General features: G+C 39.5%; 1 protein-coding gene across 4 annotated transcripts in view; it reads right to left on the bottom strand.

The window, feature by feature from the left end:
* col8a2 (collagen, type VIII, alpha 2) overlaps positions 1-26,121 on the bottom strand; it is a 180,339-nt gene that overhangs the window by 55,140 nt on the left and 99,078 nt on the right. For all 4 annotated transcript variants that reach the window (XM_043717630.1, XM_043717629.1, XM_043717628.1 and 1 more), the window contains one exon: positions 12,991-13,160. In XM_043717630.1, the coding sequence (XP_043573565.1) occupies positions 12,991-13,138 (148 nt within the window). In that variant the 5' untranslated portion in view covers positions 13,139-13,160. The remainder of the gene's footprint in view (positions 1-12,990; positions 13,161-26,121) is intronic.

Below are 26,121 nucleotides of genomic sequence, written 5' to 3'. Positions count from 1 at the left end.
CCCTAACAAAATGCTCCTTACATTTGCTGAACAGCAGTACACTGTATCAAAAGTTCTTCTGGACATGACCTGTTTTCCAATACGTCTGGGGAAAGCATTACCCCTTTTAAGATGAGGAACCCTGAAGAAATGGGGCTATGATCTCAGGTCGGTCACAACACATTACATTTGTCCACAGCCAGCTTCGGCACTAACATTAGCATCCTGAAGAATTTGAGGACAAGGTTAATTGTTAGTGGCAGGAGAAGAAAGAAAGATCAATCTGGTCAAAGTGCCAACATGTCATCAGACAAAAATAGGCATGGCATTGGCAGCCTCTGATTTTGCTTCCTGAAGATGGTGTTTCCAAAACCTACTGAATCCGTTATGAGCAGCCAGCTGCTGGAGTGAAGAGTGTGCAGCACTGCGTCCCCATTTGTATAGATTTATACAAATTGTTGCCTACATTGGTCTTTCCCCTGTGTAAGCAAGTAGCACCTATCAGTACTTTGCAGTATTTTGAAACATGATCCATATTTCTTTGATTATTTTCTCTGTCCCTTTTTAACAGTGCCATCCTGCTCAGTTTCCTGACCATAACACTCATGCATTTCTAGCTGTTGAGCTCTGGGAAGCCTAGAGAACCCTCTTCCAAAGAATCATTTAACCAGACAACCCCAAATTTCTATTATTTTAAGTATTAGCAACCAAAAGTGAATTTGGTACATTAAAATATACAAAATGGCTCAACTTAAAACATACGAAACACAATTTGAATACATAAGTAAGGAAATATATATGCTATTCACACAGCTGAGTGATTTAAGATTGGGCGAAATCATAGAATCCTTATAGTGTGGAAGCAGCCATTCAGCCCATTAAGTCCACACTTACCTTCCAAAGAAGGTCATTCAGACCCACCCTATCACCCCACATTTCCCATGGCTAATCCAGCTGCAAATCCCTGGAAACTCTGAGCAATTTCCTATGGCTAATCCATCTAACCTGCACATTTTAGGACTGTGGGAGGAAACCAGAGCACGCAGCAGAAACCCAACAGACACAGGGTAAATGTGCAAACTCCACACAGACAGCCATCCAAAAGGTGGAATTGAATGGAGGTCCTTGTTGCTGTGGGGCAGCAGTGCTAACCACTGAGCCACCATTCTGCTCCACAATGCCGGAGAGAACCAAGACTATCTTGCAGTAAAAATACAACTTGCATTCGTAATCAGAAGGAGCCTGATAATAATATGGCATGACATGAAATGAGTTGATTGTCAGAATACAATGTGGTCTTTAACGCATCTCAAACAATGTCTTTTATTTATCATTTTTCAGATGCATTGTCAAGATGTGAATTTGGCACTTTCATACGATTGTTTCAAGAATATGAAAGTTGAGCCAAACATAAATCAGAATTTATAAAATTACCAGGACACAATACAAACTTACATCATTAAATCGTATAAAAGTGCTTCCAATCACCTTTGGCTACAATAAATAAAGATAGATATGTGAGAAGCTACAACAGTTCACCTACTGTATTAGAGAGTTTTAGAGATCTTGGAGGATTATCAAAACAGGGGAGGCACTGTCGTGAGGGGATATGAACATTAAGATGAGAATTTTAAATTTAAGACTTTGGCAATCAAGGATCCAATGCAAATCGACAAGCGGAGGATGATAGCTTAAAAAGAATTGTTGTGGAACATGAGATGTTTTGTCAGTTACAAAATCTTCCTGATCACTTTCCAGACACCGAGTAGGAATGATGCTGTGAGTGGGACTGAAAATGAAGCAAAGGAATGCAGACGTGGCGTTTTTGTGGCACCATCACAAGTTGTTTCCTGTGAAATCAGTGTTACTGAAGGAAACTGCCCAGTCCAGCCCTGGATTAAAAGTACAGCTTGTCATGAGAAAGCACTGGATCTCTGAACTAGCAAGAATGTGTGGGCGGCAACACTATAAAGAGCTGAAATTGCAACTATTGAATCAAAATCCGCTGCAGCCTGATAAGGGTACTGATGTCATTTTCCCTTGTGAATGGGGTGATGTGAGGTCTGACTGATGTCATTGTATTCCTGTCTGCGTTGTGAAATACTAATTGTTTTCAATATGCTGCATGAGTTTGGAATGACCTTTCATTTTCAATGTTCAGCTTTCTTTTTGGTATTTCCAGGCAGCTGCTGTAATTTTTTTTTTCAAAATGATTAAAACATGGGTAGATTGAAACAGACGTTAAAATAAAGTGGAAGAGTTCCTTGTCTCAGGCAACCTGAAGGAATCTGATTTCTGATCCTATGAAATAATTTGGTAATTTCTTTGAACTTTAAATAAAATGTTGGCAGCCATGGCCCAATCAGTAGCATTTTCATCTCTGAATCAATTGGCTATGGATTCAAGTCCCACTACAGGAACTGATCACAATCGTGACAGTTCAGTGCAGGAGTGAGGAAGTGCTGCACCATTAGAGGTACCACCTTTTGACCAAGATTTTAAAGCAAAGCTCCATCTCCTCTCTCAGGTGGTCACAGAAGATCTCATGACACTATCACAAAGAAGAGCTGGGAAAACATCCCGATGCCTTGGCCAACATTTGTCTCCCAATCAACATCACAGCAAAAAAATTAACATTATGTTTATTGGGATTTTGCAATGTGCAATTTTGGTGCTGCACATATATTACAACACTTCATTTCATCAGCAGGTTATTGGCTGTCTAGCATTGAGAGACAGCACCTGAGATTATGAAAAGCCCTAGATAATTTCTTGGCTGAGTATATCAAAGTCTTATTATCATTTGTTTTTCTTGTCACTACAACAGATAGAATCCAAAATCTTTGCAATAATACCAATCTGACACATTCAGTTCTGCAATTCAGCTACTTATATAAGAAGTGCTATAAAACGGATTTCTTTAGATTGGTTTGTCTGGCTGTATAAGTGAATAGACAGGTCTGAACAAAATATATTCTGATTCAATCAACATTTCTCCCCTCCTCATTTCTGCTACTTCATCATCATTGAATCTTTTGTGAATGAAGTGATTACAAATTTAAGTCAACAAAGTCTAATTTTAATGTATCAGTAGAATAATAAACAAAACCTAAATTTATACAGAATTTTACTTGATGTACTGAAACAGGAAAGCACAAATCTAAACACAAGCCAATGGGATGATATCATTTGCGTATATGGCAGATTTGTACTTGTAGTCAGTGCTAGACTGGAAAATTTCATTTAATAACACAGGGACACCTACTCCAAAGCTTTGGTGGTTGACAAGCAATGTAAATCACTTAGTTTAAGCCTAACAACACAATTCTTCCTTAGTCAGAAATCTTTAACTCACTTGTTGCTTGCTTCAGAACTTTTCTGTAATCCCAACTAATAGTAACCCTCCATTTTAGTTTAGAATGAATTTCTTCCTCTCAGGTTTAATGTATGATGTTAGCAAGGTTAACACAAAAAAAATCTACTAGCCAAACAGTCATTTTTCACAAATAGTCATGCAGTTCCACAACTAAAGCTGGAACTTACACAGAATTTGAAGAGAAGTTTTAGCTTTGTTTAGAGATGGGCAGACAACAATGAAGTGGAAGGTGGGAATGTTATATTGCTCAAAAATTATGACTGCTATTTTGCGTCTACTAAACCCGTTTCAAAATCAGAGATGATGACTCATTTAATAATTTACCTTAGAAAATAGTTTTGAAAGAATTGGCAACACAAAGTAATTTTGTATTGCCAGTTTACTTTGATGGAACAATGATAGCCTTTACAGCAGTAATTTAATTCAAATATGGGAAAAGGAACAGAGCCTTCTTAGCATGGAGATGCACTTAGTGACTACCGAAGACTAGGATGGCTTTCTCTTCCATGTATTTGGCAGAACAGGGAGTTTCCATAAGGATCTCATGGGAGAGAGGGGAGATGATGCATGGTGGATATGACTTTCTTTGTTGGAATCCTTCCTGATTTCACTGAGGAAAGCTTGGTTCTTTCTGACATTTTCCAACCTGCTTTCAGGGTGTGAACGCTGCTCACACAAATTTTACTGTTCTATCTGTGCATAGCTCAGACAATGGTCAAGGTTACAACTGATCACAGCGCATCCAAAATACCTGGGGGAGTCAAGTCACTACCTCCAGGGTGGTATTTGAGTGTCTAAGCTTCTTCATTAAATGGAGGCCCAATCACTCTCCATCGAGCACCATTCCCCTCCTCCTGCTTGAACTTGTTCTCACATTAAACAGTAGCTGCTCCAAATCCAGAAATTATTGGAGAAACTCAGCAGGTCTGGCAGCATTTGTGGAGAGAAAGTAGTTTCAAGTCCTGGTGACCTTTCTTCAGAACTTCCAGGCAGCAAGGGCTGGTGTGTTTCCTGGTCTCTTATCCTGCAGAAGACAATGGCAATGACTGCAGTACTCTGCATATAAATATAAATGAATCCACGAGAAGTCCATGGCTCAAACATAAGAAAAGAAGATGATGGACTGAAAGTATATAGTTCTGCAATTATTCTTTTTTCTTAGTCAAACAAATAAGACATTCAGACAGATCTCACAAAGCGACACCAGACTTGAAACATCAGCTCTGTTTTGCCCTCTGCAGATACTGACAGAACAGCTGAGTTTCTCCAGTATTTTGTTTTTGTTTCAGAGTTTCAGCATCTGCAGTTCTTTATTATATTATGAAAGATATTTGCTATACTTAATTGAAATGCCTTGCATTTTATATGCTTCAATACAATGTAGTTGATCTTAATTATCCACCATAATGATTGGCCTGTCTTGATAGATGATGTTCATGTTTGGACAATCAACTTCCCCACCCAAGTTCCTGCACATTGCCAATTATTCTTCCTTTCCCCAACACACCATCTTTATTCTCTCCAGGAGCAGTCATTATTCTGCCAGAAAAACCAGTAAGCACTGAGACATCTAATCATTCAGCTGGTCTGCCAGCTCACATTTCTGATCCACCAGACAACAAAACATGACTGTAGCAGCAGAAGTGAGAAAATGGTATTTAGTTATTTTATTCTGACTTTGTTCAGATGAAATTGTCTCCCACAGCTTCCTCAGCTATAGAATGCCGGAAACAGCACACATTTATCCTTGGAAATCCCACTGACAGGCTCAACATTACAGATCTCATTGAAGATGTTGGCTTTCAAATCAACGCAGAGACTGCTGCAAGTTTAACATATGGCTATTAGATGACACCAGCACCAATGGCAATGACAGGATGATAGCTAACACACATTAAGAGAAGAAAACTAGGCAAGTATTGAAGAACCTTTGGGAATTGTATCATTGCAGCATTTTAATGCCTCAGGCACTGACGGAAAAATTGAAAAGTGTTCAAAAAAATGAAGAAATAATTTTTTGCCAGCAACTGAAAAGCTGATGTTTCTACTTAGAATTGTGAGCAAGTTGTTCCATATTCTTTATGGTGAGTCTTGAATTATGGATGGAAATAGGTTTCTATATTTAATTCCACAGCATACTTTGAGACATGAGTCATATCAGTAAAGTTGATGAGAAAGAATAGAATTCTAGTTTAAGAATTTTTTAACAGCAAATTAAAGTTACCTCCTCAAGTAAGTGAAGAACCTTTCTAAATAACCTTCCAAACACATAACCTATAGAGTCCTCAGGAAACCAACTAACATTCTTTAAAACAGTGAAATGTTTCTCCATGCTGTAAGAGAAGGTGAGAAGCCAAAGTGAAGTATGTGGCCCTATCAATCATTCCTTCATATGAATTGTCTAAATATAACTAAGTTCCAATGAATATGTGGTTTGCCAATACATGTTATATTTGGATCAGCACTTCAATGTAATGGAAGCGAATGGAAAAGGTAAATGGAATTCTATGCGACTGTTATAATTATGCTTGGATCAGACACATGTCTGTCAGCCTTGATTATATTGTTGATATTATTCCAGTCAAGGAACTAGATTTGTTTCTGTCCATTGAATTAATACAAAATTCAAAGTAAGAGCTGATGGTTTTCTCAACTGAAAAAAATTCTCACTTACTCTCCCTGGTTTATTACTAAATTTTACAAATTGATTTATGATCGCAACAACACTATCCTGTGGGGTCTTCCTACTTTATCTGATGTTCTGGACCATTTTCTATAGTAAGGTGATTCTGCTATCTGATTCTTGTGGACTTACTTCATCTCAAGCTTGTTTCCTACAATAGCTCATTCTGACAGCTGATATTCTTGGTCCTATTGTAATTTCTATTTTGTTCAAGCCTACTCTATGAAGAACATAATCTGGACCTGTGTTTAGTAATGTCTAGTTATTAGAAATATGAGGCTGTTATTTTCTGTCCTGCTTTCTACCATGCATGTGTCTAAGAGTCCAACTGACTGATTCCCAAGATGGTAGAATTCCCTTTCTCTGACATTTTCCAACCTGCTTTCAGGGTGTGAACGCTGCTCACACAAATTTTACTGTTCTATCTGTGCATAGCTCAGACAATGGTCAAGGTTACAACTGATCACAGCGCATCCAAAATACCTGGGGGAGTCAAGTCACTACCTCCAGGGTGGTATTTGAGTGTCTAAGCTTCTTCATTAAATGGAGGCCCAATCACTCTCCATCGAGCACCATTCCCCTCCTCCTGCTTGAACTTGTTCTCACATTAAACAGTAGCTGCTCCAAATCCAGAAATTATTGGAGAAACTCAGCAGGTCTGGCAGCATTTGTGGAGAGAAAGTAGTTTCAAGTCCTGGTGACCTTTCTTCAGAACTTCCAGGCAGCAAGGGCTGGTGTGTTTCCTGGTCTCTTATCCTGCAGAAGACAATGGCAATGACTGCAGTACTCTGCATATAAATATAAATGAATCCACGAGAAGTCCATGGCTCAAACATAAGAAAAGAAGATGATGGACTGAAAGTATATAGTTCTGCAATTATTCTTTTTTCTTAGTCAAACAAATAAGACATTCAGACAGATCTCACAAAGCGACACCAGACTTGAAACATCAGCTCTGTTTTGCCCTCTGCAGATACTGACAGAACAGCTGAGTTTCTCCAGTATTTTGTTTTTGTTTCAGAGTTTCAGCATCTGCAGTTCTTTATTATATTATGAAAGATATTTGCTATACTTAATTGAAATGCCTTGCATTTTATATGCTTCAATACAATGTAGTTGATCTTAATTATCCACCATAATGATTGGCCTGTCTTGATAGATGATGTTCATGTTTGGACAATCAACTTCCCCACCCAAGTTCCTGCACATTGCCAATTATTCTTCCTTTCCCCAACACACCATCTTTATTCTCTCCAGGAGCAGTCATTATTCTGCCAGAAAAACCAGTAAGCACTGAGACATCTAATCATTCAGCTGGTCTGCCAGCTCACATTTCTGATCCACCAGACAACAAAACATGACTGTAGCAGCAGAAGTGAGAAAATGGTATTTAGTTATTTTATTCTGACTTTGTTCAGATGAAATTGTCTCCCACAGCTTCCTCAGCTATAGAATGCCGGAAACAGCACACATTTATCCTTGGAAATCCCACTGACAGGCTCAACATTACAGATCTCATTGAAGATGTTGGCTTTCAAATCAACGCAGAGACTGCTGCAAGTTTAACATATGGCTATTAGATGACACCAGCACCAATGGCAATGACAGGATGATAGCTAACACACATTAAGAGAAGAAAACTAGGCAAGTATTGAAGAACCTTTGGGAATTGTATCATTGCAGCATTTTAATGCCTCAGGCACTGACGGAAAAATTGAAAAGTGTTCAAAAAAATGAAGAAATAATTTTTTGCCAGCAACTGAAAAGCTGATGTTTCTACTTAGAATTGTGAGCAAGTTGTTCCATATTCTTTATGGTGAGTCTTGAATTATGGATGGAAATAGGTTTCTATATTTAATTCCACAGCATACTTTGAGACATGAGTCATATCAGTAAAGTTGATGAGAAAGAATAGAATTCTAGTTTAAGAATTTTTTAACAGCAAATTAAAGTTACCTCCTCAAGTAAGTGAAGAACCTTTCTAAATAACCTTCCAAACACATAACCTATAGAGTCCTCAGGAAACCAACTAACATTCTTTAAAACAGTGAAATGTTTCTCCATGCTGTAAGAGAAGGTGAGAAGCCAAAGTGAAGTATGTGGCCCTATCAATCATTCCTTCATATGAATTGTCTAAATATAACTAAGTTCCAATGAATATGTGGTTTGCCAATACATGTTATATTTGGATCAGCACTTCAATGTAATGGAAGCGAATGGAAAAGGTAAATGGAATTCTATGCGACTGTTATAATTATGCTTGGATCAGACACATGTCTGTCAGCCTTGATTATATTGTTGATATTATTCCAGTCAAGGAACTAGATTTGTTTCTGTCCATTGAATTAATACAAAATTCAAAGTAAGAGCTGATGGTTTTCTCAACTGAAAAAAATTCTCACTTACTCTCCCTGGTTTATTACTAAATTTTACAAATTGATTTATGATCGCAACAACACTATCCTGTGGGGTCTTCCTACTTTATCTGATATTCTGGACCATTTTCTATAGTAAGGTGATTCTGCTATCTGATTCTTGTGGACTTACTTCATCTCAAGCTTGTTTCCTACAATAGCTCATTCTGATAACTGATATTCTTGGTCCTATTGTAATTTCTATTTTGTTCAAGCCCATTCTATGAAGAACATAATCTGGACCTGTGTTTAGTAATGTCTAGTTATTGGAAATATGAGGCTGTTATTTTCTGTCCTGCTTTCTACCATGCATGTGTCTAAGAGTCCAACTGACTGATTCCCAAGATGGTAGAATTCCCTTTCTGAATCTTGTGTCTCGCCCAAAAATTGATAGGTTTTAAAACAAACCTTAACTCCTCATTTCTTGACTAACACTGACATCACTCTTCTGAAGTAGCTCCTCTCTTTTTCATTAGCACCAATAAAAAAGATGTGTCCATTACACTTTGCATTTTTGGATAAAATTTAGCATCTCTGTCTTGCAAATTATTTTTGAAGTGCAGTTTCTCACCAATTGAATAATCAACAGGGACCTTGACAGTGAAATCTCCCAGTCCATGTAAATCCTGTGCTTGCGCACTACCCATATGATTGCCAGTAGGCTTTTGCTTAATTTATTCAATTAGGGGTTGTTACTTAAGCAGGAAAAGGAGATGTTACATTATGTCACCGCCGGCATAATCAGGAACGAAAAGAGAAGTAGTTACATGTTCCCCTCCTGATCCAGGAGTTGCTGGGTACCATTGTAACACAGCCCCACTTTGTCGATTTCCCAGTTAAGAACAGTTGACTCATCAGAGACCAGGGATTAAAACTGAAACCATTGTAGTCCATCTGGTTCAGCTTTTTATTCCTTTAATCAGCTGGCCGACAACAGTAGTCCTTATGGAGAAAGTTAACCAATCCTGTTGTTTCATTTAAATTTATGGAACAAGTGGACCAAAAACACAAACTTCTAATTAAAGACATACAACAGCAGCAAGAATTTTACTGCACTCAGTGGATTCCAGGTCAGAAATCTTTAACATGCTACTGACCCCTGCATTTCTCAGATCTGTTCATTTTATCTTCAACAACTGTTACTTATTAACTTGTCCCCAGTGATTTACAGAGCAGCGCTGGACATTTCAATTCCAGTTATATTGGTACAAGAATGGTGTTTTTTTTTCTCAATTGATATTGTCATTTTAAATATTGATTTCTTTCCATAATATTAAAAAAATCATTGCTTTTTAATGTTTGTTTCCTGTTTTCAGAGTTCCCACATCATTACACCTGTGTGTTCTTCAGTTATTGCTTGTTCTGTGCAATAAAATCACAAAATAATTTTTCTTTAATTAGTTTCAGTTCCTTTCCAACGCCAAACCATTTAGGTCTACAGTGTTTAATTGTAAGGTTTTTAAGGTTATTGGCCCAAGTCTTCCAAACTGAACCGGAATCACCTTTTACAACTCTGATTAGAAAAAATGTTACATACTTAACTCTTATTTTCTGAGCCCATCTTCCAAAGGGAGGTTCTGAAATGCTCACCAAACTAGGAATCTTTTCAGGAAGCAATCTTCATTGAAGCCATACCCCATTTTTCAGCACTAGCTGATGTACTCTCTTAAGTTAACAGTTTAAAAACCCATCCTCTCTCTGAGAAGCTTCAGCAATGGAAGAGTGGAAATGAGAGTGGCAGGGGGTTGGATGACAGGGTAGCGTGGCAGGTGGGTATGGTGGGGTATAGATGGGTGATGGAGAATAGTCACTGTGGGTCAGGGGAGTTTGTCAGGTGGTTCAGGATTATAGTCAGATTGACGCAAGACATAGTCAGCAGGAGCTGTCTGAATTGAGGGTCAGTTTTGTTGGGTTGGGTGATAGTCAAATGGTTGGGTGGGTGGTTGGGTGATAGTAGTGGTATCAAAGGTGCATTCAGGGTTCAGCATTTGGTAGAGGGTAGAGAGATCAAGTGATGGAGTTGGAGATCAGGTGTGGAATCGAGGGCTTGATATAGTCAGGAGAGTCAGTTGCATAGTTACCCCGGAGATAGAAATGATTCTTGTCCATCTAATATTACCTGAATATTTCTCCAGGAAAGTGAGTTGGAATCCTCCAAGGTTTCTGATTCTAACTTAAAGCTGGAGATTTTATTGGATGTCTCAGATGTAAGGTAATCACCCAGTGGAAGTTTAAATTTTCCGGCCAATTTCCACGTAGCCACTGGGGTCCCAACATAGATGGATACATCTAGTTTCTGATGGTCCAGAAACTGGATAATCCAGGCCATTATGTTTAGAATTGTATCCTTTCAAGTATTATATTCTACATTTTCAGACTGTAACATTAAATGTATGGTAAATTAAAGTGATCATATGACCGGTGTTGGAATTCAAATGACTTAACCATTAAGAGAGTTGAGGAAGATTCATTGCTTCATTGGGAAGGAAGTGTGGGATATTTATACTTAGACAGAATGGCAGCTCTTTCCAAATCTACACCAAGTAGACCCAAAGTCTGCCAAGTCCCATAATGACATTATAAATATTAAATTCTGTAAATTATCCAGTTATCTCTAAGCTGAAAGGAAGTTGAAATCAAAAATAGCTAATTAGAATTTCGACCTAGATACAACTCTAATATATTTTCGGTTATCATGGAGAGGAGTCAAGGAAGCCATTTCAAACAGTTTACAGGATTTCGTATAAGTCTATGAATATCACAAACACAGAGCAGTTGCAGCTTTGTCTTGTGTAGTCTGCAGTCATCTGGGAAAGGGAGAGAGAGAGAGAGCGAAAGATAGAAGCAGTCAAGCCTGCATTTTAAGCAGAGAAAATACTGATTCCTTAGTTCACCAAGTAAAATACTCACATATAGTATGAAAGTTTGTGAGGCATTGAACGAAGCTGAAGATAGAAGAACAAATCTACAGCATAACCCTTACAGTGAGAGATGGTTCTGAGACTAGAGATTACATAGCTGGGAAGGTAATAAAAAACATCTAATTGAAAACTGTGAACTGTTTGAGATTAGAACTGCAATTTTATACAGAGTTTGATGTGTGATATGGCACTGTTTATTTCTATTGTTTAAAGTATGAATTGTCTACATAAGTATAGTATATGTTGTTTAATCAATAGTATTTTAGTCATTTGATGGATTAAAAGGTTTCAAAAGTTGAAATCTTGATGTTGTTCTTTGAATTAATAACTGAAATTTGAATTTCTCTTTAACAGTTATTGGTCTCAATGGAGATTATAACAATAACTGGCTTCAGGAAGGGAAACCTTATACATTTCCTTCTATTTGTATCCTCAGATAAATATTTCCTCAATGTCTCTGTGGATGAACACATCAGAGGCTGGAGTAGATTTATTTAATCCCTCTATGGTGCCAAATTAGCAGATAAATCTGGTAGAGGGAGCATTGCTATTCAGTTTAATGTTCCCAATGTGGGAGAGGGAGGGTGAGACATCAGCAGAGAATCCCATTCCTTACTGGAGTTCAGTTACCCACGCTGGAAAATGCATTTATTGGCACTGGGTAATATCAGATCCTGACTTGGCAGTGATGTCCCCACAAGACAAATATCCTGTCATCATTCGCAATTAAGTCTCATATATAACGAGGTACAGAAATCTTGACAGGATTTATGGAAGTTCTCCAGGATGCATGTGGAATCTTAGTGGGGGAAGGAAAGGAAATAGAAGAAAATCCAGAATGTGCAGTTCCAAATCCTGGATGCTAATCAGGAGTTTTAATCATTTTACATCTCAGTAACTGATGAATAGGTTGCAATATTCAACAGGTAATGGGTTCCAGAATAATTCGCAGATCTAGATTGGCATCCGGAAACACTGAGAATATCAAATACTGTTATGTAATATGGACATTCGTTATCTGGACCTCAGATGAAGTTATCTGAAAAGATGTCAAAGTCTCTACCTGATCTGAACTATCGAGCTTCTCCTGGGATTTAACAAACCTGTGTCATAATTATTTATTTCAGCTGTGATAAATTATATGTGAGGACATTATCATGCTAGCAGTACCTTTTCAGTGTAGAAATTATTAATAAGCAGAATTGTAATCTCAGAGGTACAATAACTCTTTATAAGTTAACATCAAATATATGTAAGTGAACAGAAAGAGAAATTTGAAGGTGCACTTAAATGCTCCCTCCTGTTAATTGAAGATTTACATATTAACATTCACTGGAAACATTTATTTCTGACTGGTTTGTCCTGTCCCATATCACAAGAAAACTCATTGTATTATGTATCTAGTTTAAATTTAATACATTGATGCAGAAAGGCTATAAACATGGAAAAAATCCAAAACAATTCACATTCTATTAATTTACTAAAATTTCATGTATTTTATCCATTATCTAGTAATCAAACATGCTAAGATTTCATATCAATATTGATGCAATGTCAAAGATAGCAGACTATTCCCTCTCAGATAAACCATTAAATCTGATTCTGATTATTTCTTACCGATATATTGTCCTTTGCCTTCCCTGAAAGGAGGTCCAACTGGGCCTTTAATCATTGGGTGCATGTATTTTGAAGGGGCATAGCCCCCACTCAAAACAGAGCCAATGATGATCATCAATAAAAGGATGAAGATATTCGCTTGCACCATTGTCGTCCCCTGTGTGATCTGTCTGGAAAGTTGAACAGAAACTGTTAGGAACAAAACTAGACTGGGAACTTAAACACAACACATCTTTATACCGACACCACCAATCTAGGTTTGGAATTGTTCCAACAGTATTTTCAAACACAGCTGAAAGCAATTGTTTCCAGGTAATGTCAGAACTTCTTTAAAGTATTCTCACTGCTTCAGTGTGTTACTTTGTACTTATCTAAAAGAAGACAAATTATAAATGACTGCTCTCCTTTTCATCATCTGTGTGCTAAAAGCACTAATTTGAACTTCAATGTCCAGGATTCATGGCATGTCTGGGAGTCTGCGGCTGGTATTGACATGCTACAGTGGCGCTGGCAAAGGAACAGTTTGAGGGCTCTGCAGTGTGATCTTGCAGCCTCAGCACACAGACCCTGGCTATTGGTGAGATCCTGTGTATCAGTGCCAACAGTAATACAGTGCATTACCGAAACCAATCTAAGACCTCAGTTAAGCATACTGCTTTGTCACTTTCATGTGTATATTTTGCTTGAACTTATTTTGATCCTAGTTTCTCTTGTCTTGCATCACTTGGCTACTCTGATTTACACTTTACAGGAAAAAGAAGTTTCTATTTATTAAAGAAAAGTAATAAAACCATTAGTAGCAAATTGCTATTCAATCATTCAGTTATGTCCGAATTATCCATGTTGTATTGATGTGCTGTTATTGTGCGCAAATTTAGGAATAATTTGTTATGCTAAAATCAGATCCTAATAACCATAACAGTCTCTCTGATATAAATGGTCTTTTGATCTGCTTTTTTTTCAGAGAATCACTTGACTGTCTGGCCATTACAACATCTAACAGTTTCCTGGATAATTCCAGTGGCCTAATTCCAAACACATTTCTTAACAACCTGTTCCAGCTATAGATCAGTTTCTACATAAAGATATATTCCTCAGATCTATCCTAACTTTGCTTTTCACATGTCAGACTTAAGATTTTTGAAGTTCTACCTATTGTTCCATCCTGTTACAAGGATATTGCCAGGGTTGGAGGATTTGAGCTAAAGGGAGAGGTTGAATAGGCTTGGGCTGTTTTCCCTGGAGCTTTCGAGGATGAAGGCTGACCTTATAAAGGTTTATAAAATCATGAATGGCATGGATGGGGGTAAGTAGACAAGGTCTTTTCCCTGAGAGGGGCAAAAATAAAAGAGACTTAAGGGGCAACCTTTTCACATACACAGCGGTGCATATATGGAATGAGCTGCCAGAGGAAGTGGTGTGGGCTGGTACAATTGCAACATTTGAAAGGCATCTAGATGGGTATATGAATAGGAAGGTTTGGAGGGATATGGCAGGTGGGACTAGATTAGGTTGGGATATCTGATCAGCATGGACGAGTTGGACCGAAGGGTCTGTTTCCGTGCTGTACATCTCTATGACCTATGACTACGTATATAGATTAATTAACTATTGTACTTTGAATTACCTCCAATGCCCAGATCTGGAAAGCTAAGTAATAGAAAGTGCTCATAAGTAAATACCAATGAGGCTGATTTGCAAATTCCCTATGATAATTGAGTTCATTTTCCATTTTCATGTGTTTTGCTGACCTTTGATTCACCTTTCAACCTGACAATGATCTGCTATGTTATCTTGCAGAAAGAATGCCATAATTCAAACATGCTTCAATATAATTTTTACAATTGTTCCATAATGGTGTACAAAAGCTGAGACCAACACTGAAATCGGTGTGGTCACAATATCCACCCTTGCTACCTGACCATTTTAAATTGAGGCTGAAAATGACAAGATTAAGGGGATTATTTTTAAAGGCCTTATTGTAGTGATTGTAAGGAGATCAGCTAGGTAGACCTCACAGAATATGAGTTTCCTGATTGGGGTTGTTAATCTGGTCCAATCAGAGATCCCTGGCTGATGGGTATAAACAGAAGGGTCAGAGGTTCTGTTCACATTGAGAACTGGCACTGAGGGAGCTGGATTGGTGTCAATGGCTCACCACATGTAACTAAAGGGTAACTTGGTGAGGGGATACCTGCCTCTACAGAGTCTTTGGTGATGAGATAAAACATGCTTGTGAAGAAATTCACTCGCAACAATCATTTATGAGTTGGTTCAAGTATTTCTAGCATCATTCCGTTATTTGGGAAACTTGACACATTTGGTCTTGCTGTCAAAGACTAGGCCCAGTATGTGGAAAGAGTGCGACATTTTTCTCTGCAAATGACAGTGGGGCAAATAAAAAGCAAAGAGTAATTCTCCTGACAGTTTGTGGATCTATAGCTTTGTTGGTTATTAGAAGGTTAACTTTCCCTGAGGCACCAGATATTAAAATCTTTCAAAAGTTGACGGATTTAGCTAAGGAATATTACAACCCCAAGCTTCCTCTAATTTCTGAGACACTTTGGTTTTATTCTGCAATTCAAGAACCAGGGGAAACTGTATCAGGATTTTTGACTTGGTTAAAACGACTGGCAGAGGCATTTGACTTTGGTTTAATCCTTAATGAAATGCTGAGAGACCATTTTGTAAGTGGAATTAATGATGTAACCATGCAAAAATACCTACCAGCTGAAACCCAACTGGACTTCAAATAGGTAGTCCAACTGGCTTTATATCATTGGAAAATTCAGCAAATGGAGGAAATAAGTTACAGAATATTTTGATGGAAGTGGACCCCCTCGCTAGCCTGTCTGATCTTGGGGAACACCACTTGAGTGAAGACAATTTCATAGCCTTCCTCAGGACATATGCTGAACAGAGGAACTCTAGGGAAGGCCACAGCAAAACCCCAAAACAAAGCTAAGCCTCGACCAAATGATTAATATTTTCTTCAGGATCTGGGCCAGCAAGCCATTCTGGTTGCAGCGTTATAAGGACATGAGATAGCAAAAGGGGACCACTTGACCTAAATTGAGTAAGAGAAACTCATAAGTCAATATCCAGGAGAGTGCTCAACCTGAAAAGCCAGCCTATATCTGGTTTGGAACAAATAATTGCTTAGCAACATCCAAATCAAAACCAATTAAAATAAATGTCTGGTTAAATGGTCACTTGGTTCTAATGGAGGTCGATGCCAATGGCTGTTTCAGTGATCGCAGAACCAGTCTTGAACAAAATTCACCCTGGACTTCAAACCTTAAGTTGAGAACATATATCTTTACAGATTGATTAAGAGTACAACTTGACTTTGGGTTTCTTTAGAGAAGCAGTTGGTTGAATTACCACTGAAGGCTCGGGCCCAAGCTTGATGGGGTGAAATTGGTTGAGAAAGATGCACCTAGATTGGCTCAACAATTTTCAATTAGAAAATGGCTGCCTGACTGAAGTGCTAGTTAGCTACCAGGAAGTTTTTCAGGAAAGTCAAGGGACTATCAGAGGAGTCAAGGTCACCTTACATGTTGACCAGGAAGCAATTCCACAATTGTGCAAGGTTCACTCAGAGCCATGTGCCTTTTGAGCAAATGTAGAGGCAGAAATCAGGAGGCTGGAAAGCAAAGGAATCATCAAACCAATCCAGTTTGCGGAATGGGCAGCACTGGTCATACTGATTGTGAAGCCCAATGGGTCAGTTCAACTTTGTGGGGATTTTAAATAAACAGTAAACCACTTTTTGCAGCTGGATATATACCTAAGCCCTTGCATAGAGGATTTATACACAAAACTGGCTATCCTTCAGAAAGCTAGACATGACCCATGTGTAGTTGCAGTTGTAGTTCGATGAGGATTCCCAGAAGTATGTTACAACTAATACCCATTAGGGTTTGTACCAGTATGCAGGACTGTCATTTGGGGTATTGTCAGCCTATGCAATTTTTCAGCTGATGATTGAGAACAAGGTTTACCCCAGGTCGCCATTTATCTACTTGATGTGTTAAGAACAGGGAAGACCAATAAGGAGAAGTTAGAACTTGGACAAATTTCTTCCATGTTTCTCCCAGGTGGACGTATGCCTTAAAAGGAAACAATGTGTATTTCAGGCACCCCAAACAACCTACTTGGGCTGCAGAGTCAACAAGTCCGGTTTACGCCGTTGGAAGATAAAGTGAGGGTGATCAAAGGTGCCCCGGCTCCCACATTTGTACTGGAGCTTAGGTCTTTCCTTACGCTGGTAAATTATTATGGAAAGTTCATATATAACCTCACCTCTATCCTGGCATCTTTGCTTCAATGCTTTAAAAAGTGTCAGTCTTTAAATTGGTTATGTAGCCAAGCCACAGCTCTCAGGCAAGTGAAGAAACATCTATCATCTTCTCAGGTATTGGCACACTGTGATCCCAAGCCAGAACTAGTATTGATTTGCGACACCTCCCCATACGGCACCAAGGTAGTGTTAGCTCATAGGTTGCTCAATAGAGAGGAACACCCAATAGCAAATGTATCCAAGTCTTTGGCTGATGCTGGATGTAAGTCTAGCCATATAGAGAAGGAAGGTTTGGTGATCTTATGTGGAGTCAGGAAATTCCATCAATACCTTTAACAAATGTACATTTGTAATAACGATGGAGTACAAACTCTGCTGGGTCTACTTAAATAGGACAAAGCAGTGTCACCCATAGCTTTAAGCTGAAATCAGCAGTGGACTGTCATACTAAGTGCATATAATTACAAGTCAGAATACTGTCCAAGAAGCCAAGTAGCAAATGCTGATGCATGGAGCCACCTCCCAATGGCAGATACACTACAAGAGTTCATAATGCTTTTACATTTTCTGGACACACTTGCAGTCACAGCTGACAATACCAGACTTTGGATGCAAAAAAATCCAGTCCTGGCAAAGGTGAAACAGCTGGGTGGTGGCGAGGGAAACCAAAGGGTTGTCACAGAATTAAAACCTATTTGGATCCAGAGAGCCAAGATCACAGTACAGGATAGGGAGCAAGAGTGATTGTCCTGAGCAAAGCTCACTGCCAGGTACTGGCTGAACACCACCAGTGTCATCCAGGAGTTTCAAAATGAAGATGTTTGTGAGCTGTTATCTGGTACCAGGTTTGGATACAAACAAAACTGCATTGGTGGGGCAGTGCCCAGAGTGCCAACAAGGACAGAAATTACAACAAGCAGCTCCCCACATTAGTGGCAATGGCGGATAAACCTTGGACTCGATTGTATGTTGACGACACCAGTCTTTTCATGGGCTCAATATCCTAAGTCAATGTGGACATCCACTCAAAGTGGCTGGACATGCTAGAGTTCATCTGTCAAACATGGGGACAACAATAGAAAAAACTGCACACATCTTTTGCAACATACCAACTCCGGAAGTGCTGATCGCAGATAATGGGCCATCACTTACCAGCAGGGAATTTGAGCATTCCTAAACTCGAATGGTATTCATCATATAAGGACACCTCCATACCATCCATCATCCAGTGATCTTGCAGAAAGAGCAGTCCAAAAGTTGACTGCAGGATTAAAGAAACAGCCGACAGCTTCGCGAGATACTGAGCTGTCTCGGTTCCTATTTGATTCTCAGACTATCCCTCACGCAACAATAGGGATAGCTCCAGAAAAACTGTTAATGGGGAGAAGACTGTGCACCAGATTAAACCTGATCTTCCCGGACCTGGGGAGTGCAGGGTGGGGTGGGGTTGCAGGCAGGGTGAAGATGAAATGCTGAACACAATGGGGTGGGTGAGGAGAAAGCAAATGATAGCTGGAGATGCAGCTCAAAGAGACAAGGGAATGCTTTTCTTTCTCCCCAGCTCACCATGATCCAATCCTTCGGCCCAACTGCTGATCTTTATTTTATTCATTCATGAGATGGGGGCATCACTGGCTGGTCCATCATTTATTGTCCATGCCTAATTGCCCAGTGGATAGTTAAGAGTCAACCACGTTGCTGTGGGTCTGGAGTAATATATAGGCCAGACTCAGTAAGGATGGCAGTTTCCTTCCTTAAGGGTTATTAATGAACCAGATAATGAACCATGGATTCATGGTCATCATTTGACTTTTAATTCCAGTTTTCTTTTTGAAGTGAATTCCAATTCCACCATCTGCTGTGGCGGGATTTGAACCCACATCCCCGGAACATTACCTGGATCTCAGTATGAACAAGAATACATTAAGGAATCACGTCACCATCTCTCTCTTTCTCTCTCTCTATCTCTCTCCCTCTCTCTCTCTCTCTCTCTCTCTGTGCTCCATCTCCACCTATCGTTTTCCCCGTCCTCCCTCCAATCCAGTCATCTGCGTATATACCAACCTTTTCCTGGTGACAATCGATTCTGAGAAAGGGTCACTGGACCCCCAAAACATTGACTCTGCTTTCTCTCCATGGATGCTCCAAGACCTGCTGAGTTTTTCCAGTTATTTCTATTTTTGTCTCAGATTTCCAGTATCAAGAGTTCTTTCTTTTATAGTTAAGTACCTTCATAAAATGGACTGAGTACATTTTTTGATAAAATCTTTCAGACTGAAAACTGAATATCCTCACTGAAATACACTCAGACTTATTTTTATTATTGTTGGAAGACTGAGAAGCAAATCTTCAACATCAGACAGAAAGCTGCACTGACTCAACCTCAAGATGATGAAAGGAAAGTTTCCTAATAAATACATGCATCAGAGATGAAGTTGGTACCATTTGTCTTCATTTACATAATATTTTGACATTCTAGTCAATGTAACTCTTTTTAACATCTATAAGAAAACACTTACTTGAAGGCAAAGGACACAGATTGTAAATTTATCCATTAGACATGTCTCTCAACATGACACAATTGTAATCACTTTGAAATTACTTTTGGGAATTTCACAGCATTATTTCCTGCTAACCACTGACAATATTATTATTATGGCTGGAGCAAGTACACCACAGTATAATTAACACATGGTGACTGATAATGGACAAAAATATATTTAAATTCCTACTAAAGCAACAGATTTAAAGGAATACAGATTAGTTACATTCAAACTGAGTTACTTGAATCTGTTCCAGAATTTGCCTTTGAAGATTGAAGGGTGGTTTTTCTACTTTGAGGGAAGAAATATAGCTTCTGAAATTTCACTATGGGACACTTTATGTTCTCTGCAATCCCAATGTAATATCAGGGTCCATGTTCGAGAAAACAGTTGTTCAAATTCAGCATGAGATATCATAAAACACTCAAAAAAGTGTAAGCTTTTATGGCTTAATTTCTCTCATGGTGCACTCTGTTTTCACTTCAGGTAAAATTCCTTTGAAAGTGCCTTAACACAGCCATTGACCCATTTAAAATAATCGCTCAATAACTATTTTAAAGCATTTAATTTTAGATTGACTGTTTAGAAAGGAAAAGAGAGTTCAAACTCTTCCACAACATTTTTATTTATGCTTTATTTATGGTTTCCTTAATATTCCCCACACCCAGTTTATTCCGAAAGCTTGAGAACAACTCAGTGGACAGCTGTTACTTCCAAAAGAGATTATTTTCCATAAACCACTTTGTGAGTTTTATCACATACAATTTTAAAAGGAAACTGCTTCATTTATGATTTGTTTGCTGTATAACTGCCATGTTCCTTCTATAATTACAAGCTGCCTTGTTCAATAGTTCCTACTCAATGAAGCATTAATTTGGTTTAAGTTATACCCTCAATACCCTCTTGTTGTTTGTGGCTGAATGGCTTTGTGTGAAGTGAAGATGTTACACAACAATGTGGTTGGAGTGCAAAGAAACAAAATGTACCGGTTAATAATTTCAAAAGTAAATAACATCTATTATGCATTTAGGGTTTCTTCTATGTTTAGATCTAATCTATCATGGCTTTTACTCAACCATCAATGTACTTAGCTTTTAAACAGATGCAGGGGTCATTCGGCATAATGAACAGTGCTTGCCAAAACTGTGATTGCTATCATGAGAAAATGTTATGGTCAGTAGTATAATGATATTTGGTAAGTATTGATGCAATTTATTAACTTATAATGTTGTGGGCAAGGAGAGAGAACAATAACCGCAATCCCTTTCCCTAATTGTCTATAATTGGTGTCATAGAGTCAGAGAGCCATACAGCATGGAAACAGACCTTTCAGGCCAACTAGTCCATGTCGACCATATTCCAAAACTAAACTAGTCCCACCTGCTTGCATTTGACCCATATCCCTCCAAATCTTTCCTATTTGTGTACTTATCCAAACACCTTTTAAACATTGTAACTGTACCCACATCCATCACTTCCTCTGGCAGTTCAGTCCACATGCTAACCACTGTCTATGTTAACTCGTTTCCCCTCAAATCCTTTCTACACCATTTTCTTCTCACTTTAAAACAACACACCCTAGTTTTGAACTCTCTCACCTTAGTAAGAAGACCTTTGCTATTCACCTTATCTATATTCTTCATGATTTTATAAACCTTTATAAACCTCAACATCCTACACTCCAGTGAAAAAAGACCCAGCCTCTCCAGCCTATTTTTTAAATGTATGACAATGCTATCATTTTGAAAAGTGTGTATTTATTAACCCCTGGGTGTGTGGTCAATTTAAAAATGCATTATTTATTCTGGGCAAAGGATATTGGGGTAGATGAAAAGCAACGAGAAATTCTCCTGACAGCTTGTGGATCCGCAGCTTTTTTGGTTATTCAGAGCCTGATGTATCCTGAAGCACCAGATATGAAAACCTTTCATGAGGTGACAAATTTAGGAAAGGAATATTATGACCCCAAGCCACCTCTAAATCTGAGATGCTATTAGTTTTGCTTGGCAGTTCAAGACCAGGCGAATCGAGATTTTTGATGGAGTTAAGATGACTGGCAGAGACATGTGATTTTGGTTTAACCCTTAATGAGATGCTAAGAGACCATTTGGTATTGATTATGTAAACGTGCAAAAGCACCTACTAGCTGAAGCCGTTCTGATTTTAAACTTTCTGGACACCCTTCCAGTCACCGCTGACAAAAACAGACTTAATTGGCAAAAAGATCTGATCCTCGCAAAACTGAAATAGCTGATGGTGATGGGGGAAACGAAAGGGACATCACAACCAAAACTGAAACCTTCCTGAATCCACCAAGACCAGATCATTGTATAGCATGGCATTTTATTATTGAGAGCATGAGTTAAGCAAAAGTTGTTGCCAGGTACTGGCTGAACTCCACCAAGTTCATCCAGGGGTGTTTGTTAGTGAGAGTTTATGCCTGGTGGTCAGTTTTGGATACAGACATAGCTGCATTGGTGGGGCAACACCCAAAAAGCGAACAAGGACAAAGTTTACTGCCAGCAGCTCCCCCACATTCATGGGAGTGGCTGGGTAAACCCTGAACTTGGTTACATGGGCTCAACCTTCTCAGTCATTGTGGATGCCGACTCAAAGTGGTTGGACATGCATAGGTTTCATTCGTCAAACATGGGGACAACAATAGAAAAATAGTGCGCATCTTTTGCAATACACAGACCCCAGACGTGTTGATCACAGATAATGGGTTCAGCAGATGCATGTAAAAAAACTTTATCTGGTCTGTATCCAACATCATGTCTCAAACGTAGCCTCAGTTGACACCATTTATTTCCATTCCTCACATTACCTGGCTGGATTTCATCCCCAAATAATTAAACTAACAGATGGGCATAAGAAATAGGGGCAGAATAGACCATACAGTACCTCCCCTCCAAGTCTACTCTGCAACACTGTACGATCATGGATGATCCTTATTAACCGTAACTGCACAGTCTGGTCCTTTTGTGCTCTTTTTCCCTTGATTTCCTCAGGGGCCAAAATCCCATCTGTTGCAACCTTAAATATATTCAATGCTGGAACATCCACATCCCTCTAGGGTAGAGAATTCCAAAGATTCTGAAGCCTTTGTAGCTAATTAGTATGGAAACAGGCCCTTCGGCCCAACACCGACCCTCTGAAGAGCAACCCACCCAGACCCATTCCTCTACATTTACCCCTCCACCTAACACTACAGGCGATTTAGCATGACCAATTCACCTGACCTGCACATTTTTGGACTGTGGGAGGAAACCGGAGCATCCGGAGGAAACCCACGCAGACACGGGGAGAATGTGCAAACTCCACACAGACAGTTGCCTGAGGTGGGAATTGAACCCGGGTCACTGGCACTGTGAGGCAGCAGTGCTAACCACTGTGCAACCGTGCCACCCGTGTAGTGTTTGGAATGAGGTCAGCCAGGCTCATAGAATATAAGTTTCCTGTTTGGGCCTATTAACTTGGTCCAGTCAGGGAGCCCTTGATCATATTGAATGGTGGCGCAGGGCCTGAAGGACTGAATAGTTGTCTTCTGCTCCCATTTTCCATGTTTCTTTGTTTAAGAGCAAGTTGAATGTTAGATCATGTACTGTGCACGTGTAAATAAAGGCTGACTTGGTGACGGGAAACCAACCTTCATGGAGCCCTTCAGTGATGTTATTACACCCTCTGGAGCAGGTGGGACTTGAATCCAGGCCTCCTGGCTCAGAGGTAGGGACATTATCACAGCACCTCAAGACCCTAATAATAGATTTTTACAATGAGAAGGTTAACAGAAACCATTGATGTCCCCGCAATGCAAATTGACTGCTTTAGCTCAGAACAAAAACAATTTAACTAATGGTGGAAAATTCACAGCATCACACAATGCTACAACACAGATGGAAGTCATTTGGTCGATTAATTGTGTCTGCACTGACTGTCTGATTGAACGTTTCACTTAATACCATTCTTCTGACTCGCTTTGCATAATTCTGCATATTCTTCCTTTACAGATAACAGTTCAATTCCATTTTGAATGCTTCAATTGAACTACCACTATCAGACTCCAAGGCAGTGTATTTGATTTAGATTTTTTTTTAGATTAGATTACAGTGTGGAAACAGGCCCTTCGGCCCAACAAGTCCACACCAACCCGCCGAAGCGAAACCCACCCATACACCTACATTTACCCCTTACCTAACACTACGGGCAATTTAGTATGGCCAATTCACCTGACCCTGCACATCTTTGGATGGTGGGAGGAAACCGGAGCACCCGGAGGAAACCCACACAGACACGGGGAGAATGTGCAAACTCCACACAGTCAGTCACCTGAGGCGAGAATTGAACCCGGGTCTCTGGCGCTGTGAGGCAGCAGTGCAAACCACTGTGCCACCGTGCCGCCCACATTTGAAAACCTATCCACTCATTGCATAGAAAGTATTTTTGTATATCACCCTTTGGGGGTTTTTTTGCCAATAGATCATTTTGGATTCTAAAAGAATTATGTTCTAACTATTAAATTGCCCTTAAATATATAAACACAGAAAATAGAAGCAGGAGTAGACCATTCAGCCCTTTGGGCCTGCACCACCATTCAACATGATAATGGATGATCTGTGCAATCTCAGTTTCCCATCTCACCCTCCCCCCATACCCCTTGATCCCTCTAGCTGCAAGAGTCATGTCCAGCTCCTTCTTGAATATATCTAATGGACTGATCCCAACAGTGTCCTGCGGAAAAGAATTCCACAGGTTCACAACTTTTCCTTAGAGAACATAGAACATTACAGCGCAGTACAGGCCCTTCGACCCTCGATGTTGCACCGACCTGTCATACCAATCTGAAGCCCATCTAATTTACACTATTCCATGTACGTCCATATGCTTGTCCAATGATGACTTAAATGTACTTAAAGTTGGTGAATCTACTACCATTGCAGGCAAAGCATTCCATACCCTTACTACTCTCTGAGTAAAGAAACTACCTCTGACATCTGTCCTATATCTATCACCCCTCAATTTAAAGTTATGCCCCCTCGTGCTCGCCATCACCATACTTGGAAAAAGGCTCTCCATGTCCACCCTATCTAACCCTCCGATTATCTTATATGTCTCTATTGAGTCACCTCTCAACCTTCTTCTCTCTCATGAAAACAATCTCAAGTCCCTCAGCCTTTCCTTGTAAGACCTTCCCTCCATACCAGGCAACATCCTAGTAAATCTCCTCTGCACCTTTTCCAAAGCTTCCACATCCTCCTTATAATGCGGTGACCAGAACTGTACACAATACTCCAAGTGTGGCTGCACCAGAGTTTTGTACAGCTTCAGCATAACCTCATGGTTCCGGAACTCAATTCCTCTATTAATAAAAGCTAAAATGCTGTATGCCTTCTTAACAACCCTGTCAACCTGGGTGGCAACTTTCAAAGATCTGTGTACCTGGACACCTCTGCTCATCTACACTACCAAGGATCTTACCATTAGCTCAGTACTTTGCATTCCGGTTACTCCGACCAAAGTGAATCACCTCACACTTGTCCGCATTAAACTCCATTTGTCACCTCTCAGCCCAGCTCTGCAGCTTATCTATGTCTCTCTGTAACCTACAACATCCTTCGTCACTATCCATCGACCTTAGTGTTGTCTGCAAATTTACTAACCCACCCTTCTACACCCTCATCCAGGTCGTTTATAAAAATGACGAACAGCAGTGGACCCAACATTGACCCTTGTGGTACACCACTAGTAACTGGACTCCAGGATGAACATTTCCCATCAACCACCACTCTCTGTCTTCTTTCAGCAAGCTAATTACTGATCCAAACTGCTATATCTCCCCCAATACCATTCCTCCGCATTTTGTACAATAGCCTACTGTGGGGAATCTTATCGAATGCCTTGCTGAAATCCATATACACCACATCAACCGGTTTACTCTCATCTATTTGTCTGGTCACTTTCTCAAAGAACTCAATAAGGTTTGTGAGGACGGCCTACCCTTCACAAAACCGTGCTGACTATCCCTAATCAAATTATTCTTTTCTAGATGATTATAAATCCTATCTTTTATAACCTTTTCCAACACTTTACCAACAACTGAAGTAAGGCTCACTGGTCTATAATTGCCAGGGTTGTCTCTATCCCTTTCTTGAACAGGGGAACCACATTTGCTATCCTCCAGTCTTCTGGCACTATTCCTGTAGACAATGACGATTTAAAGATCAATGCCAAAGGCTCGGCAATCTCCTCCCTGGCTTCCCAGAGGATCCTGGGATAAATCCCATC

The sequence above is a fragment of the Chiloscyllium plagiosum genome, chromosome 27 (assembly GCF_004010195.1).
Source record: "Chiloscyllium plagiosum isolate BGI_BamShark_2017 chromosome 27, ASM401019v2, whole genome shotgun sequence".
In the NCBI taxonomy this organism is placed as follows: Eukaryota; Metazoa; Chordata; class Chondrichthyes; order Orectolobiformes; family Hemiscylliidae; genus Chiloscyllium; species Chiloscyllium plagiosum.
Note: the sequence above shows the minus strand (reverse complement) of the source record. Positions and strands in the feature narration are given on the sequence as shown.